Source organism: Astyanax mexicanus, chromosome 17, assembly GCF_023375975.1.
Source record: "Astyanax mexicanus isolate ESR-SI-001 chromosome 17, AstMex3_surface, whole genome shotgun sequence".
NCBI lineage: Eukaryota > Metazoa > Chordata > Actinopteri > Characiformes > Acestrorhamphidae > Astyanax > Astyanax mexicanus.
Genome location: NC_064424.1, coordinates 23,698,934 through 23,716,949, shown reverse-complemented (window position 1 = coordinate 23,716,949; position 18,016 = coordinate 23,698,934). Strand labels below are relative to the sequence as shown.

The following is an 18,016-nucleotide window of genomic DNA, read 5'->3' as shown; positions in this document are numbered from 1 at the left end:
CGCTAGCAAATGCCGCCTGATAGTGGTAGACTGAGGAACCTTGAGTGTTCCAGTAACCCCGGGCGCTATCAGCTAGCGGTTCATCCCATGTATCTTGTTTTAACACGGTAAACACGCAGACTACATTCCAATATACTCCCCTCTAAACTGGGAAAGAGCTAGCTTTGCGGTTAGCGGCTAATGCTAATGCCACTGCACCCAGCCTTAGCGCTGGAGAAATGTCACTGAAACTCCTGAAAAATGCTTTACTGCAGCAAAGTGGCTTTACTGCTCCTTACAACCTGACTGATTTACACATAAGTCTGAATTCTTATAGTCTGAAAAAGAAGGTACTAAAAATTATAATCTTACCTTGTTAAACACCTTTTTAAATAAGAAATAGTAACTAAAAATGTTTCTAAAAACGGTTGAGCAGAGGGTAAAGGGTCATTGACTACAAACTGTAGTGCAACTTGTGGGCACTACTGCTCTTCAGTGCTATAATTAAACCAAATTTAACTTCTTCACCCACCTGTATGACATGATCCTCACTAGTGATCTCTACAGCTTCTTGACAGTGCTCCAGTGCAGTGAAAATAGAGTTGCAGGCTCTTTGACACAAACACAATCACACACAAAAAGACAGACATGTAAATACACTCATTACCAAATTACCATAATTATGTTTAAAAACACCAACCGACCTTGTCAGTAAAACTAATCTTCCTGTTTCTACACTCACTGGAATCAATTTCATCAGTTCCCCTGAGCATACTGAGGCACTTTCTAGTTCTATAATTACATACTTTAGTCCACCTGTTTCTCTGCATACTTTACTGTAACAAGCCATTCTGGCCCAGATGCAGCAAAATGGGCCCAAGCCATCATACTACCATCACCATGTTTTACAGATTAAATAAAGTTATTATGTTGGAATGCAGTGTTTTCCTTTCTCCAAATATAACACGTCTTACAGAGCTTAAACAAACTGTAGATGGGTGGCAATGTTATTTTTGGAAAGCAGTAGCTTTCTCCCCTTTGCCATTCTGCTCCACACACCACCGTTCTTCAGTGTTGTCTTGATGGTGGACCCTTGAATTTCAACATTAGCCAATGTAAGAAATGTGAGGCCTTCAGTTGCTTTTAAGTTACATACACAGATTATTACCTTTGTTTGTCGACCACTCCTGAGGAAGGTCTTAAATGTCCCCCATTTGTACATATCATTTGTTGCAAACTCTTTAGAGATGTTTTTAACCTCTTCCAGACTGCATCAATAACCCTTCCTACTGTGCTCCTCAGAAACATCCTTTATTTGTGCCATGATGCACTTCCACAAACATATGTTAATTTTCAAATTATTTACTCATCCTTAAGTTTTACTTCCTTTTGCCACTTACAGATATGACATACTGGAACATTTTTTTTTTTAAACTGGGAGCGAACCTCTCCATGCTCGATCTGTATCAGCTCATTATAGCAGGCTAATTTGATTTTCAATTTATTTATTCGTCCTTAATTTTTACTTCCTTTTGCCACTTACAGATATGACATACTGGAACATTTTTTTTTATAAATTAATTACCAAATCTAATATTTTGATGACTGGTCTTCTGAAAACCTGATGAGGTGTAATTAATGAGGACATATATACAATTTTAAAGAGTTCACAACTTTCAAGCACCTCTGTATACTAATCACATTTAAATGTACAGCATTTCTCACTGCAGTTCTTCGTCAGTGTAATTAGGGTGGTTTAATATGATCAACTGAGCACTTCGACAACTGAAAATTATGGTTAACAGATCCAATCTTTCATGTTTAATCATTCTTGTACCACTTCATTAGTTATATGGGGGTGATATCCAGTCTAATTTAACTAATATCTTGTAGAAATTCCATACAGGCATTTATTTATATTGTAGCTTCTGAATAATTTAAGAATAATAAGCTTATATTTATAAGGGAATAGTAACAGAATAAAGGCTGGGTCTTTTTCCAGAACCTACCTCAGTTTAAACTGGGAGCGAACCTCTCCATGCTCGATCTGTATCAGCTCGTTATAGCAGGCTGACACACTGGTGTTCTCCACAAACCTCTAAGAGCGAGTGAGTGAGAGAGAGAGAGAAAGAGAGAGAGAGAGAGAGAGAGAGAGATTGTGTTTAAAATATGCAATTTCACAAACAATAACTTTATATCACATACTATTATTAATAGGGCTGCAACAATTATTCGATATAACCAACAATGTTGATTATTTAAATTTGTCAACTACAATTTTTATTGTCGAATAATCATTCATTTGTAACAGTACTGCATTAAACAAAGTGCAATAGGAGATGGGTAAATGACTCACTTTACACACAGTTTACACTCAACTTAGTCTGTGTCTCCAAAAGTGACCAAATACAACAGCTTACATATTTAATCACTAAATATCAGTACTCTTCACATTTAAACAACATCTAGACATTTAAATGCCTTTTAAATCTTGTTTTTACTAGTTTAGCTTGTTTTTCTGTTGTTTTTAAAGATGGAAGACATGACAGAAATAATCGTTGACTAATCAACTAATCGAAAAAATAATCAGATTAGTCTACTACCAAAATAATCATTAGTTGCAGCCCTTATTAGTAATAACATTAATAACACTATACTATATAAAAACAATATGTATTCGACAATTCTGGATAATCTTTCTAATAAATTAATGCATTTAGCTGACTGCACCCATTGCTAACACCGACGTGCAAATGCACACGCAGACACAGCTTGCCTAGTACCTGTGCAGAAGTACTCCATTATAATAGTACTCTCTGTATCAGGTATACATGAACCTTCTGGTATCATGCCTAACACCAGAATTAGGGTTTTTAAAGCTCCCAGTATTGGGCTGTGGAGCAGTGGAAAGAGCTGTGTTCTCTGGAATGACGGCGCTCAATACAACTTTTTTGGGATGAGTCGGGGGGTTGGGGATGAGGTGGGATAGTGGTGAACACTCTTGTGTTCAACCAAAATCTAGCAGAAAGTCTTTGAGTAGAGACAGTTACTTCAACAAAAGCAAGAAAAGCGCTGTATTTATTACCCTTGATTTTGGAATAAACCACGAAAGAGCGAGTGTCCCATTACTTATTACATGTACCACTTTAATGATGCTGTGTTAATGAAGGAGATTGCTTACTCTGGAGAAACCAGAACACAGTAGAGGCAACACGGAGGGCTCCTCTTGATCTGAGGGGCTGAAAAAGACAGAGGAAGTGAGAATGAAGAGAGAAAGCGAGAGAGAGAGAGAGAGAGAGAGAGAGAGATAGAGAGTATTTAATTCAAAAGATGGTCCAATTAATTGAATGAATAAATTATCTGGTGGAATGACTAAAAAGTGAAGACGCTAGGCGTGGGTTTCACAACTAATTTATAGAATCAAACTGATTCCCAGATTTTAATTAGATTCAATTACATTTGATTCAATATCGATTCATTTAGAAATGTTTCAGTTACAATACTAGGTTTTCAAATATGAAAGAGAGAGATTTTCATATAATTAATGTTGTAACTGTACAAGGAACACTTAAGCTACCATTACTAACCTATTAACCTATTAGCCTTTACCTGAAGAATTAACCCGAGACATTTGTGTTACATTCATGATTTTTTTAATTAAATGCAAATTCAAAATCAAATTTATTTATAAAGCAGCTTTACAGAGATATGGGTCCAAGCTTTTTATGAGCAAACACCACAGTGATAGGGGAAACAGTAGCCAGGAAAAACTCGAACAAGCTGAGAGGAAGAAACCTTAGGAGAAACCAAGACTCAGTAAGAGGAACCCATCGTTCTCTGGTCGATCCGGACAGCAAAAACAAATAACAGAACAAAAACAACTGTACAGAGAGATAATGGAGAGCTATAGATAATGTAGAAACAGGTTATGAGTGTGAGTAGGTGATGAGCACAGGCTCAGTGTTAATGTTAAAGAGATAATGGAGAGCTATAGATAATGTAGAAACAGGTTATGGGTTATGAGTGTGAGTAGATGATGAGCACATGCTCAGTGTTAATGTTAAAGAGATAACGGAGAGCTATAGATAATGCAGAAACAGGTTATAATTTAAGAGTGTGAGTCTCTAGTACTTTATACATCGTTAGAGTTGATTGAGATCCATATCAGTAAATAAATTAATGATGTGTGAGGTCGACAGTTTGATTGATGGAGAGAAAGTTCTTACGTTTGTGGCACCACAGCAAGAATAACAGTGTGTTCAGAAGGCTTGGTGGCTCGGATAAGCCTAGAGCGAGGGGCAAACAAAGCAGCAGAAAAAAAGGATTATATGTAGCATCCACTGGTACACTGGAACACTTTACTTTGTGTCTACACACATTTTTATCGGAAACATCTAGTATACAGCATAGGTGTGTGTGTGTGTGTGTGTAATGTACATTTTTGCACATTTCCATGACTTGACTTAAGACATTTTACTTAAAAAAAAAGATTTTGAATCAGGTTTACCTTTACTTTGTGTGAAACAATTATGATATCATGACCAAACATTTTATCACACACACTCGCCTAAGACGCACACATAAACACACACATAAGTCACTTCCTGCTATCCAGGGCATTTATTAGATTGTGAGAATGTGTGTGCAAAACATTTACCATTACATAAATGTAATCCAACATGAACACAAAAAAATTATAAAGTAATCTCATAATAACTGCTACACACAAAGAATTATAATATCACCAGTCATGATATTAAACTTATAGTAACGCTCCAAAATAAATTGTAATATATATATATATTTTTTTTTTTTCATTTGGAAGCTACGATGTCAATACGAAATATTTAATACATCAGGGATTTCAAGTGACTTCTATAAGCTTTTACTATTTATATTATCGATTCAAATGTATATGCTTTAAATAAATATTTTATATAATATATAAAATGCATTTATTTTTTGCCTTTTGAGCAAAACTGTTTTATCAATTCATTTAGCTCCCAGTTATTTAGCTAATTTGCTTGTGCCTTATGTTCTGACATGGTCTCTAAAATCTGCTGATCAAATTGGGTTGGTGGTCCCCAAGTTGAGGCTGAAACTGAGGGGGACAGAGTGTTTGCTGTGGCTGCCCCTAAACTGAGAAATGAGCTGCAGCTGCAGATTCGATTGGCACCCACTCTGTCACGTTTTAAATCCAGTCTTAAAGCTCATTACTATTCCAAGGCTTTCATATAATTGTTTTGTTTCTTTTAAATTAGTTTTATTATTACTGTAGTGTAATGCTTGTATTTGTGCAGCACTTTGGTCAACTTATATTGTGTAAAATGTGCTTTATAAATAAACTGACGTGGACATTAAAAGACTAGCTTTTTTCCCCACTGGAATACAATTCAAGAATTTTGTTATTCTTGTAAACTTAAAGAATGAATACAATGTATCTCCAGATTTAAATATCAAGGCAGATCATCACTGAATGCATGTTTGCTTTAAATACTAAGTTTAACATCTTCAGACAAACCTATGGCACACTTTACATATTTACTGTGAAATCAGAAAATCACCTGTGAATCTAGAATTGTAAACAGCAGTGTGTAAGCGCACGTCTGTATGTCTCACCGGCAGACCGCTTCGGCCTCGAAGTAGCGTGTGCTTCTCCCATCGATAACGACGATTTCATGGTGTTTGTCTAGGAAGCATTCGACCGCAGACTCAGGCGTGTGCGCAACGTTATACCTGAACCCCGCCCGCTCACACGCCCACCAGAACGCATCACTCTGCCCATCCTCCTTAGCAAACACCAGCAACACCTGTACAGGTAAAGAATACAGAGATTACAGTTAAAGAAAAAAAAAACAATATCCAAACGGGATATGTATTTCCTGCAGGAAATACCACTGCCTGAAAAGCAAACAACAACAAAAAATATTACATACAGACTAAATGTATACAAATAAAATACAGGCAGACCAATAGATAAAGGGTCTGTGATAAAGGCCTACATTTTTAATGCTATTTTTTGGTTTATACAAAGCGATGATAATGGAGATAATCAAAATATAGCAAAGTTACAAATCACCACTGTGATCATAAAAAGGTTGCAGAATTTAGAATATTATAATCACACAGCACTGGCCTGCACAGTGTGCACACATGAGCTCCTCCACTTGTCTGCATTATACTTAATTTGGAATGTCATTCTTATTAAATGTTTTTCTTAAATAACAGGCCTATACTTTACAGGCTTATACATCTTTAGGAGAGTTGTGGAACCAATGAGAAGTTTAGCTCTGAGCACATGGGCTGAGTATGGCGACTGGAAACTGGTGCACCGGAGTGTGGAAAAGACACACAGGAGCTAGAGGACCTGCCTGCTGATTTTAAATCAACTGTGTGGGAATACTGTGGGTTCCCTGTGAACTACAGTAGGCTGGACAGCGAGAGGTGAACCAAACAATGACGGTGTGTCGATGCTGCGCAGCAGTTGTAGGGTGTGTTTGTGGAAATCACATCTAAATCACATCTAAGCTAACTACGCGTCGCGTGACGTGGAAAGTCGCAGCTGTGATTGGTCCGCCGGGCCTCGCGTTCCAACCCACACATTCCCACCTTCGAGTTTTGAACTGCAGCTGCATAGCGCACTCTTGCTGAGAAGCGTAGACTACACCGTAAGTTCCACACAGAACTATAAATTGGCTTAACATGCTAATGCATATTCTGTGGCATCATCCAGACCTACCTAAGAATTAATAATAAAGAAGTAACTTCAACCCAACTACTTATCCCCACTGCTTTTAAGCAGCCTCTAGGTGTGAAATCAGACAGGTCCTAAGTAGGACTGCAACTAATGATTATTTTGGTAGTCAACTAATCTGGCCATTATTTTTCCGATTAGTCGATTAGTCAACGATTAATTTTTGCCATGCCCTCCATCTCTGTTTGCTGTTGGTATGGCTGCTTTTTCTAGGTTCTTTCTCTGTCTTTGCTTCACACTGATAAAAACAACTGAAAAAGGGATTTAAATGCCCTTTAAATGTCCAGAACATTGCCCTTTAAATGTGGTAAGTGCTTCTATTTAGTAAGAAAATGTGTCATCTGCTGCCAAGTTGAGTGTAAACTGTGTGAGTGTCCCCAGTACTTTGTGTAGTGCTGTACAATAACGACTAGTCGACAATGAACATTTAGAGTCAACAAATTTTTATAATCGACATTGTCGATTACATCGTCTAACCGTTGCAGCCCTAAGCCATTACTGAAGTGTTTTCAAAGCACATGGTTATGATAAAGTTATATTGTTATTATGAAGTTAATAAAGGTGAGGCTATACAGAACCTCCTAGTGCCGGGTCAGGCTTGGACAGAATCCAAACCAAGTCCAATCTAAGGAAAAGTTTGGACTGACTGTAAATCCAGTCCAGATGTACCAGATTGAATCAGATATATATATTTTTTTGCTCAATTTGGAGAAATCATTCTTGCAGAAAAAGCAAGACGAAGATCAGGAAGATCCAGCAGAAAGTGCTTGGCCCCCTAATGTCAACTAGAGTTGACCTATCTTTCGAACCTCATTAGTTAAATTACTGGAATATAAACAACAATAAACAGCACATCTGCCAAAACATAAACAGATGGAAAAAGACACGGATCTGTCGCTCTCATTTCTGCTCTCATGTAACCCTCCACCCACGCTATTCCTGACTCTCTCCCAATCCCAACAATCTGCTAAAGCTACTGTTTACTGTCCCACAGCATCATCAGAGTTCCCTGAAGCTTAGAGAGTGAGTGAGTGAGCGAGTGAGTGAGTGTGTGTGCAGAGGGGTCAGAGTGTGTGAGCGTGTGTGAGAAGAAAAGAGAGCATGCATCTTTTTCTTCGTTATGGCAATGATAAAAGTGGGAAGAGAGAGTAAAAGAGAAAGAAAAAGAAAGAAAGAAAAGGGAGAGAAAAATGCGGTGGTGTTGGTGGGGGTGTGTGAAAGTTCAACACTCTTTCATCCTCAGCAGCGCTGGGTAACCACAGAGCCCAGGTGTGAAATTCCACATGGGCCCAGTCACGCAGCGGACTTTTCCCACTGCCGCCTCGCTCAGGAGGCCCAACCTGCAACCTGCGTTTTGCACTGCTACCTTTAGGAGGCGCAGTGTTCTCACCCCGCTCTCACCAAACCGGCCAGAACTTAGGCCTTTTTTTACTTTACTGCTGTATTTCCTTATTTCAACCATCAGGCGGTTCCCTTCATAAACTGCTCATAATTTTGCTATTTTTATCGGGCCCGGGATGATGGGATGGTGTTAGTCTGGAGGCCTGTATATAAACCTATTGTACAGGGCTGCCCACTGAAAGTTATCGAGTCGAATCACCACTCAAAGACCCGTGAGTTGGCTGAGACTCTGTCTGTCAGTCGAGCAGTAGAACAGAGACAAAAAAATGCATGCATTAAAGTTTGACACTTTAATGAACTTTTATATTCTAATTTTACCTTTTTTATGTTGTGTGGTGGGTGAAAGGCAGAGTCACCAATATAATTTTTTTTCCTTAATCACAGACAGGTGCTGGTCATCAAGAACTTGCAGCACTATTAAAGCACAGCTCTCTCTGGCCATTCACTGTTCCATTTAAAAGTTTGCAGCTTGACAGGTTCAGAGCAAATACCCGGATGACCGCTCAGCGTCTTCCTGTCCTCAGTAGTTTGTACTCGCAAGTCGAACTGAAACCCGAGTTTCAACGCAGTAGAGACCAGAGGATGGAGAAAGACTGTGGAGAGACAGCCTACTTATTTGAATAACCCCGCCCCCGAGGGCTGCCTCGAGGTCACAGGCTGCAGAGCGGAGCGGAGCTGACGGTCTGTTATTAGTCCCACCCATAACCAGCCCTTTTACAATAACATCACCTTTTTGAATAGAGCTAAATAACGTTTTAAAAAACAAAATCTGTGGGGATATAAAATTTTGACAATATAAGCAGAGGTTATACTAGCTGTTGCATTTAAATAATGGAGGTAGAATTACAGTATATTGGAAAAAAACGTGATTGAAAGTTGTCTGTTTTGCCATTGAAACCTATGGGGATGGGAGGGGTTACACAGCTTTCTGCAACCGAACAGCAGGGGGCGCCCGACCTGTGGTAGCTTCACTTTTCAGAGACGATGCTCTGTCCAGCTCTAATCCAATCATGTGATCGTATTTTCAAAGAATCATAATCAGGTGCAAAAGATCCAGATCACTGATATATCAAAATGTAACGTTGCGCTGTTACTCCACAATTTAGACTGTTGCACATGCGCATTGAAAATGTCCGTGCTGCATTCACACTGGCAGCGACAAGTTGTTTTGTGAGTGTGTTCATGTGTGCTCACACTGTTGAGCTGTTTATCAACACTGATTTATGGCCAATTATTGCTTGCTGGATAATGCCACAGAGGCTAATACAGCAAGATACCTATAGAGCCATCTGCTACTTTCATCTACTCTTCATTTTTCTCCAAACGGTTAACACACAGCCGCTGTGCTGAAGGCTCTCAGGCATTGTCATTCTCTCTCACAGTATACTAATATTACTGTCACATGCCCCCCCCCCCCAAAAAAAAAGAGCTATTTTTTTATGATTAATCACAAATTTGTTGTTGTTTGTTTATGCAAGAAAATATGCATATTTAAATGGAAATAATTTATATGGAAATTTAGCACTTGTTTATTGTCTTGTAATTTTTTATACCATTGTTTTAAAAATAGTTAAATATATACTTATATAAATAAAAAAAATAAAGAACAATTTGGATGTGTTCTTTCTTTTTTTGCATCGCCAAAGTATCGGATCAGGACTTGGGGCCACATACTCAAAATCAAGCGACTTGGGGCAAAAAAAAAAATTGATCAGGACATCCTTAATGCTAGTCCAAACTATACTGGCCCTCCGCAGCTACATCCTGACAGCAGACCAGTTTTTACAAAGCAGAAATTTTCTTTCTGATCACATCTCAGAACGGGCAATTAAAATTATAACTCTTACTAAGCTTCACTTTGGAGGAGAAAAAATGCACCAGTCACACATCGTGGTATTTCTACATTAAACTACTCACCAACACACACTGAGGACAGTCCTCACTGATATTAATCTAAATAAATGCTGACTGCATTAATGCTGAGTTTAGCGTTTTTAATCACCATTTTAATTTAATTTTAAACTGAACCGGAGTGAACGGAAAGCAGCCTCAACACACACCCACACACAGTTCTTTAGCAGGCCAAGAGACAACAACTCCCCAGATAAGGACATAAAATCACTCAGATGGCCCAGATAAGAGTCCATATGAGTCGGGGAAAAGTCCCAATTTGTCTGAGAGTCCTCTGAGCTGTGAAGTACAATCACTCCTGCAGCCAGCTGGGACACGCTCCAAGCTGTGACGGAGAGACATCACCAGACCAGGAAATGTCCCGAGCAAAATATAGAGAGTAAATGTCTGCCCAAGAAACACCCAGGATACTGTATAGAGACATTACCAGACCAGGAAATGTCCCGAGCAAAATATAGAGAGTCAATGTCTGCCCAAGAAACATCCCAGACACTGTATAGAGACATTACCAGACCAGGAAATGTCCCAAGCACAACATATAGAGTCAATGTCTGTCCAAGAAACACCCCAGACACTGTGTAAAGATATTACCAGACCAGGAACAATATAGAGAGTCAATGTCTGCCCAAGAAACATCCCAGACACTGTATAGAGATAACACCAGACCAGGAAATGTCATAAGCACAATATAGAGTCAATGTCTGCCCAATAAACACCCCAGACACTGTATAGAGACATCACCAGACTAGGAAATGTCCCAATCACAATATAGAGAGTCAATGACTGCCTAAGAAACACCCTAGACACTGTATTGAGATATCACCAGACCAGGAAATGTCCCAAGCACCCCAGCTTACTGTATTGATATCTATATTCTCTTACATTCAATCTCAATCTCAACCATGATGTAGACAATTCACCAGCCTCAAGAAAAATCCAAGCCACAACATGGCCACTCCAGGTTTTCCATGCTGAGGACATATTTAACTTTAAAACTGTGATGTACAAACATTTAGAACAAAGCAGAGAAGTAATTTTGACAACAGCTAAATCATACATAATGATTCAGAAGCAAAACAAATGAGATTGATGTAAAGTGGCAGTGAACATCTTATATGACCCTCTGGTGCTGTTATACTCTCAGAATCTAAGCTTACTGTCTAAGAAATTACTTTCACTCATGCAAAGCAAACTCTTGAGAGGGAAGCAGTATGTGGACAAGCATTGTCCTGGTGAAATAGTGCACCAGAGCGTGTGTTTAGAAAAAGTACGTCCACTCATTGCAGGACCTTATTATTGTATTAAAGTTGGCTAACAATGTGTCTGTAATGAAGACCAAATGTAATCTGGCATTGTACGAAATTGCACCCCACACGATGACACCAGACCTTCTGGATATATGACGTGCGATTACAGTGCTTCCAAATACTAAATCATTTATCATATCAGCTAATCTAATCTAACTTTGTTGGTCAAAAACAACTGTGTGAAATTTTATGTTCTTTTAAGTTCATTCAGATTTTTGTTAAACTAAGCAGAAAAGTAAGTCACCTTCCAACCACAACCAACAAGGAACCAATACAAAAAATTACAAAAACAAAAAAAATGAAATGAAAATGATTTATAGTTGCACCCAAAATGTGCTGTGACATGATGGTGCATGTATGCAGATTTACTTTCACTCACACAAATCAACTTCCATGCAATCATAATGCCATGAAATCCCATACCACTCAACATGCATTCACACTCAGGCTAATGTCAATCTCAATCAGCCAGCTGGTGATAATCCACTCTACCCGAACGCTTACAGTACAGACACAGGCATCACTTTATATCTCTTCTATATCTTAACAGTATATCAGAGTCAGATAAAAGTCCCTAGGAACAGAATTGGGGTCAATTGAAATACACTTACTATCAAAAAATAGTTGCAAGTCTCAAAAATCTTATATTGCACTTGTATAACACACATGACACACGTCAGTTGGCACTGCATGGAGTTGTAGAAGTTTCTAATGTCGTAGTGTCCCGCAATAATCCTGCCATGCAGCTCAAATATTTCTGCAGATTTTGTGAAAGGGGTGAAGAGTTCATACTTGTTTAAGCTACCATATTTTACGGACCATAAGGCGCATCAGATTTTAAGGCGCACTATCATTAAACGTCTATTTTAATACATAAGGCACACCAGATTGTAAGGTGCATTTTATGCCACACTAGTAAGGAACAAGGGTGTCGCCATATTTCCCTTCTTATTCAACAGGTCTCGCCACTGGGGAGAGGGGTGCCTAAATACACAAAACTGTATTTCTTAAAAAAAACATTTACCTTTCAAAGTCAAATGAGTGCTGGATGTTAATCTACATAGATTTCTCTCCTGGAAATTTATTATATTTATTTGGGTGAGTAAAGCACTTCAGTTTATTCACAGTAAGCTTAGATTTACCAATTTTTTTAGCCTTGGTTAGCAGCCCTAAGCGCTAGTAAATGCTGCCGACAGCGCTACACTGAGGAACTCAGCGTTCTGGTAAGCCAGGGCACTATCAGCTAGCGGTTTGTCCCATGTAGCTTGTTTTAACATGGTAAACACGCAGGCTACAGTCCAATATACTCCCCTCTGACATACTCACAGCGAAAGAGCTAGTGCTGCTGTTAGAGGCTAATGCTAATTCTGCTTCAGCCTCGTTGATGGAGAAACTTTACAGAAACTCTTTTATAACGCTGTATTTCAGCAGAGTGACTTTACTGCTCTTTACAAACTGAATGGTAGAATTCATATATAAAGCACACCGGACAGGTTCATAAATTGCCATGTTTTTTGACTTCAAAGCGAATTTTCATGACCATACGATTTGTAAATCATTAGTGCAGACATGGACTATAAAACCAAAAATCAACTAAAACTATAAACAAAATTGACTATAGTAGGTTTAAAATGAATCTGATAAAAATGATGACACACAATCTTTAATAATGAAATGTGAGTCAGATCCTGAGGGCTCCATTGTGTAGGGCTAAATTACTGAACTAAATCTGACCTGACGTATTTGTTCGCTCAAAATAGATTTTCTTTGTCGATAAACAGATACACAAACTTTTGTAGACCAAATTTCCATGACTTTTCCAAAACTTTGAGTATTTTTATTTTTCCAAAACTTATCCAGGCCTCGGAATTGCTGTTTTCATATTCCATGATTTTTCCAGGTTTTTCATGACCGTATGAATCCTGCAGGATTTTAAGTGCGCCTTATAGTGTGAAAAATACAGTATAAACTAATCTGATCGGAATTTTGTTGGTCGAAGCCAACTGTGCAAAATATGCTTTCCTTTTAAAGTTTGTAGTTTGCAGTCATTTAACATCATTTTCATCATTCAAAGTACTGTGTAGTTTTGCTATTGCTTATCCCAGGTTTGAAAACATCTCATATTAATGACATGATGCTTGTGTTCTACAACTGTTCTACCTGCATTTAATATGAATGGGCCCAATGCTCAAGAACCTGGAGCTATTTGACACATCACTCCACAGGATGTACTGTGATAATGCAAGCAGGACAATACACTGTAAATTTTTAAATCAAAATTTTAGGTAAACTGTCTCTATTATATGAATACAAAAATCCTGTATAAAAAATCCAAACAAAACAGTTGGATAAGAAGACAGAGTACAAAAATACTGTACCGATTTCAGTGCAGCAATTGTGCAAAGCAATAAATGTCACAAACCAACTAAAAACCGCATTAGAAGGAAGGTGGAATTGACTGTACTGATGCTTTAAAGTAAAGAAGCCTGAGGTACTGTACCTGCGTTGCTTCCTGGGTCAGACGCATAGGCCCAATACATTCTTCAGTAGCAGATACCTGAGGAGACACGAATAAGAACAGTGAGAAACAAAGAAAAGAAAACAGATCAATACCCAAAACAATCTCAATTATTTATTTCACCGCTTTTATTTTTTTACCATTCCTTATGTTTCGGAGGAGCTGTTTTACAATGTCTGCATGTTATAAACCCAGTATCTTCATAAAAAAATAGATGCCATGCCCCAGTGTTCTTCAGACATTGTCTAATGTTGCTTTTACTGCTAAGCCAGCGACCAGATGATCCTTTCTTCACTTCTGGATAATAAACTTCAGCACTACTTCAGTGTTCCAAACGTAATCCCCTGGTAAAAGCAGGTCCTGTATGTTATGAGAGGTTTAGAATGTGAAAGCTGGGCTGGAAGCTCTGCAGTGTGAGACAGGCTCTCGCTTTTAGCTTACCGCTACCTGCCCGTCATCAGCACTTAACACTCAGCGTAAGCTGCTCAGCCGGACGCACAGTCACTGACAACATAAGCTCCTCAACTGTACCACATGGCACACGTACCACATGTTCCTCTCTCTTATGTATGATGCTCTCTCATGTAAAAGATGTACAGTTATATATCTGATACGGGTGGAAATATCTAGGCACCTTACCATTCGATTCGCCTCCGATTCCTTGGTCTGCGATGCAATTATAAAATGATAATCAATGCATCTTGATGCATCTTTTTTCCTTGTTGCATGACTTCTTGGTACTTGGTATTTTATAGGCCCTTTGACAATATTTCTATTTACTAAAAAATGATTAATTAAAAAATCTAGGATTAATGGTGTTTGGGTAATGATCAGGCAAGCATCAGCCACAATATAAAATACAGCTACAAGGAAAGCAGAAACAAGAAGGTGAAACATTAAGATATAAATAAAGAGCTTAAGCAAGTTATAGAAGTAAATGAAAAGTAAGGCAGATACCAAAGAGTAAAGATATAGATGTTTGAGTGGAATTAAACTGACCAATTAATGGTCAGTGTCATCTGCATTAGACTGGCAAAATTACATTATATTTAGTGGCATCAATCGCTTATAAATAAATAATTGTATTAATCACATCAATATTTTGTGATGAACCACAGTTTAAATCAGGATGTTTTTTAAATGTTCATACTACCCTATATGCCTGGGAGGTGGACAGTAATAGTAATAGTGTAGTTTAGGTTTAGTCCTGGCAGCCTAGAGCTTATTTAACTGTATTATAATGTCTCTGGATAGTTCTGATGCTTTTCAAATGAGAATATAGTGATATCTGAGTTAGGGGTGTTTCATATTGTATCGTACGCAATAATACCGCCAACATTTATAAATATCGAGAACGATATGATACCCTGAAATATTGTGAATATCACCCACTCCTTATTATCGCATTAGGGTAGTACTTTTTTGCTGTTTTTAGCAAAAATTCACACTGTTCTTACTTCCCATTATATATCTAATAGAGAAAGATTATATCTGTCCAGTATAATTTATTTTACTTTAATTCTGGATATATGGAGATATTTGGAGTGCAGTATTAGTATCGTAATATTCTGGATCTTGACTTCTGTTACAAATCTGATAAAATTCTTGTATTTTTTTTTATATCTCAGTTAGGGGTGTGCCTATACTATTATTAATATTTTATGCAATAATAACATTTAATTGTTATTTTGTTGCAGTAGTGTATTCTTAAAATACATCTTTTTTTTAATTTATTTTGTCATGTCGCCAAGAGTATCGTTATCGCAAAAATACCATGAAATATAGTGATATTATTTTAGGGCCATATCGCCCACCCCTAGTCTGAGTTACTGAGTTACTGGGAGCATTAATGGAGGAGCTAAACTCTGAGTGTGTTCATGTGTGTACGTCTATGAGACAAAAGAGAGAGAGAGAGAGAACTGTGATTTTGTGTATCGTTACACCCCTACTCTGCAAAAAACTTAATCTCAGCAAATGATCTCATTTAAATGCAATGAATCTTATTTTTCCTCTGATAAGAATTTTTGTCATTATAAATATTGTAAGGGTAAGATTTTTTAGCTTATTTTAGAAATAATGATCTTAATTATCTTATTTTAATAAGTTTAAACTCACAAAATTCACCAGTCAATTCTTTTATTCTGATTCCTGTGTCCAAATTTAAGCCAATAATCTGTGAATTTAACTTGAAGTCTAACTTCACTCGTTTATAAATTTTGCAATTGCTTATTTTAAGGAATTTTTCTAAGAAAACATTGCTTACCCCACTGGCAGATTTCTTTGCTTAATATAAGCATATACTTTTCAATTTACACATATTTTGCAAGTGGACATTCTGAAGTGTAGATATTACTGGTACATTTTAACACTCACACACATCCCCTTTTTTCTCAAAACACATATACTCACTCTCTTTCTCCCTCTCTATCTCTCATAAACACACACACACACACGCTGCGTACTGTTCCTCCTCATGGCACAATATGTGTGTGTCACTGCTCAGTCACATGTTCCTGCTGAGGACACACACACGCGTGGAACAAAGCGGCCCCTTCACACAGCGCAGGGGGGCATGATAAAATCAGCCTCTGCTAAATTTAGCCTCCCGGATGATGAGGCCTGGCTGCGGCACCGGCCCGCTATTGATCCACATTCACTCAGTCCTGCAAAAGACAGAACCGAGGAACAGCATCCGGAACAGCATCCGGTATACACACAGACACACAGACACACACACACAAGTGTTAATAGTGTCACAACAGAGCCAATCAATATAAAGCAATGTAGATAAATTGCACAGGACCCCCCCCCCCAACTCACACACAAATTCCCAAAGTGTAAGAAACGTGCTGTTCTCAATTAAGAAATCACTTAAATAGGACCTGCCTGACAAAGTGAAGTAGACTAAAAGATACTTAAAAGCTACACATCATGCCGAGATCCAAAGAAATTCAGAAACTAAAAAGAGAGTAATTGAGATCTATCAGTCTGGAAAAGGTTATAAAGTTTTTTCTAAAGTTTTGGGACTCCAGTGAACCACAGGGAGAAGCATTATTCACAAATAGTAAAGATAAATCTTCGTTACAATCATTCAAGATTTTCAGACCCCATTCCTTCCTTGAAGATTGTTTTTTCCAGTTTTTATTAATGGGTTAGACGGTTCTAAACCTTTAGGTAGTTTCGGCAATCTCCTTAGATGTTTTCTCTGCTTGATGACATTAATTTGACCTTTTTGAAACATTAACATATTTTTCACGATCGTAGGATTTCACTGCATTATTAGGGTTAAATAACTTGTTGCCTGCTGACACATAATCACCCATACAGTAATTTTCCAAGGGGAGGCTCTTACCTACTGTATTTTTCGCACTATAAGGTGCACTCAAAATCCTTTACTTTCCCAAAAATCGCCAGTGCGCCTTTTAATCCGGTGCACCTTGTGTGTGCATTTTACCAGTCAGGTTGTAAGGAGCAGCAAAGCCGCTCCACTGAAGTACAGAGTTATACAGGAGTTTCAGATATTTTATCAGCCCTTTTGCTGTTCAGAGGCGAGTATTCTTGGCCTATACCCTGCTGCTAACCCTGGATAGCACTGCTGGAGCAGCATTAGCATTAGCTGCTATCTCTTTTGCTGTTCAGAGGTGAGAATATCGGACTGTATCCCGTGTGTTGACCGTATTAAAACAAGCTACATGGGACGAACCGCTTACCGGAAAACACTCAGGGTTCCTCAGTGTAGCACTGTTGGGTGGCATTAGTGGTTAGACGCTAATGCTAATGTTCCAGCTTTAGTGGAAATCTGTGTCTCTAAACTTACTGTAAATAAATAATAAAAGTGCTTTACTCACACAAATAAACAAATTTCAGTAGAGAAATCTGTGTAGATTTACATCCAGCGCCCTTTGACTTCTTTGATGTTTTTTTTTTTTAAGAATTACAATTTTGTTTACTTAACTTAGCTTAGCTTTACAGGTCTTGCCACCCAGTGGCAACACTCCTGTTCCTACGACTAGTTACTAGTGATGCATTAAATGCGCCTCATAATCCATTGCGTCTTATAGTCTGAAAAATATGGTATTTGCTTATTTAAATTCAGGTGGTGACCTTTTTTGGCCAGGCAGTATATATCTTTATATTCCACAAATT

At 38.1% G+C, this 18,016-nt stretch overlaps 1 protein-coding gene across 3 annotated transcripts in view; it reads right to left on the bottom strand.

The window, feature by feature from the left end:
* pde8b (phosphodiesterase 8B) overlaps window positions 1-18,016 on the bottom strand; it is a 79,314-nt gene that overhangs the window by 47,418 nt on the left and 13,880 nt on the right. For 2 of the 3 annotated variants that reach the window (XM_007246984.4, XM_007246983.4), the window contains exons 2-7: window positions 13,853-13,909; window positions 5,599-5,789; window positions 4,206-4,265; window positions 3,161-3,218; window positions 1,989-2,077; window positions 512-590 (exon numbers count right to left, since the gene is read on the bottom strand). In XM_007246984.4, coding sequence (XP_007247046.3) covers window positions 512-590; window positions 1,989-2,077; window positions 3,161-3,218; window positions 4,206-4,265; window positions 5,599-5,789; window positions 13,853-13,909 — 534 coding nt within the window. Of the gene's footprint in view, window positions 1-511; window positions 591-1,988; window positions 2,078-3,160; window positions 3,219-4,205; window positions 4,266-5,598; window positions 5,790-13,852; window positions 13,910-14,010; window positions 14,377-18,016 lie in introns of those variants that run through there. The other variant, XM_007246985.4, reaches the window with a different exon arrangement.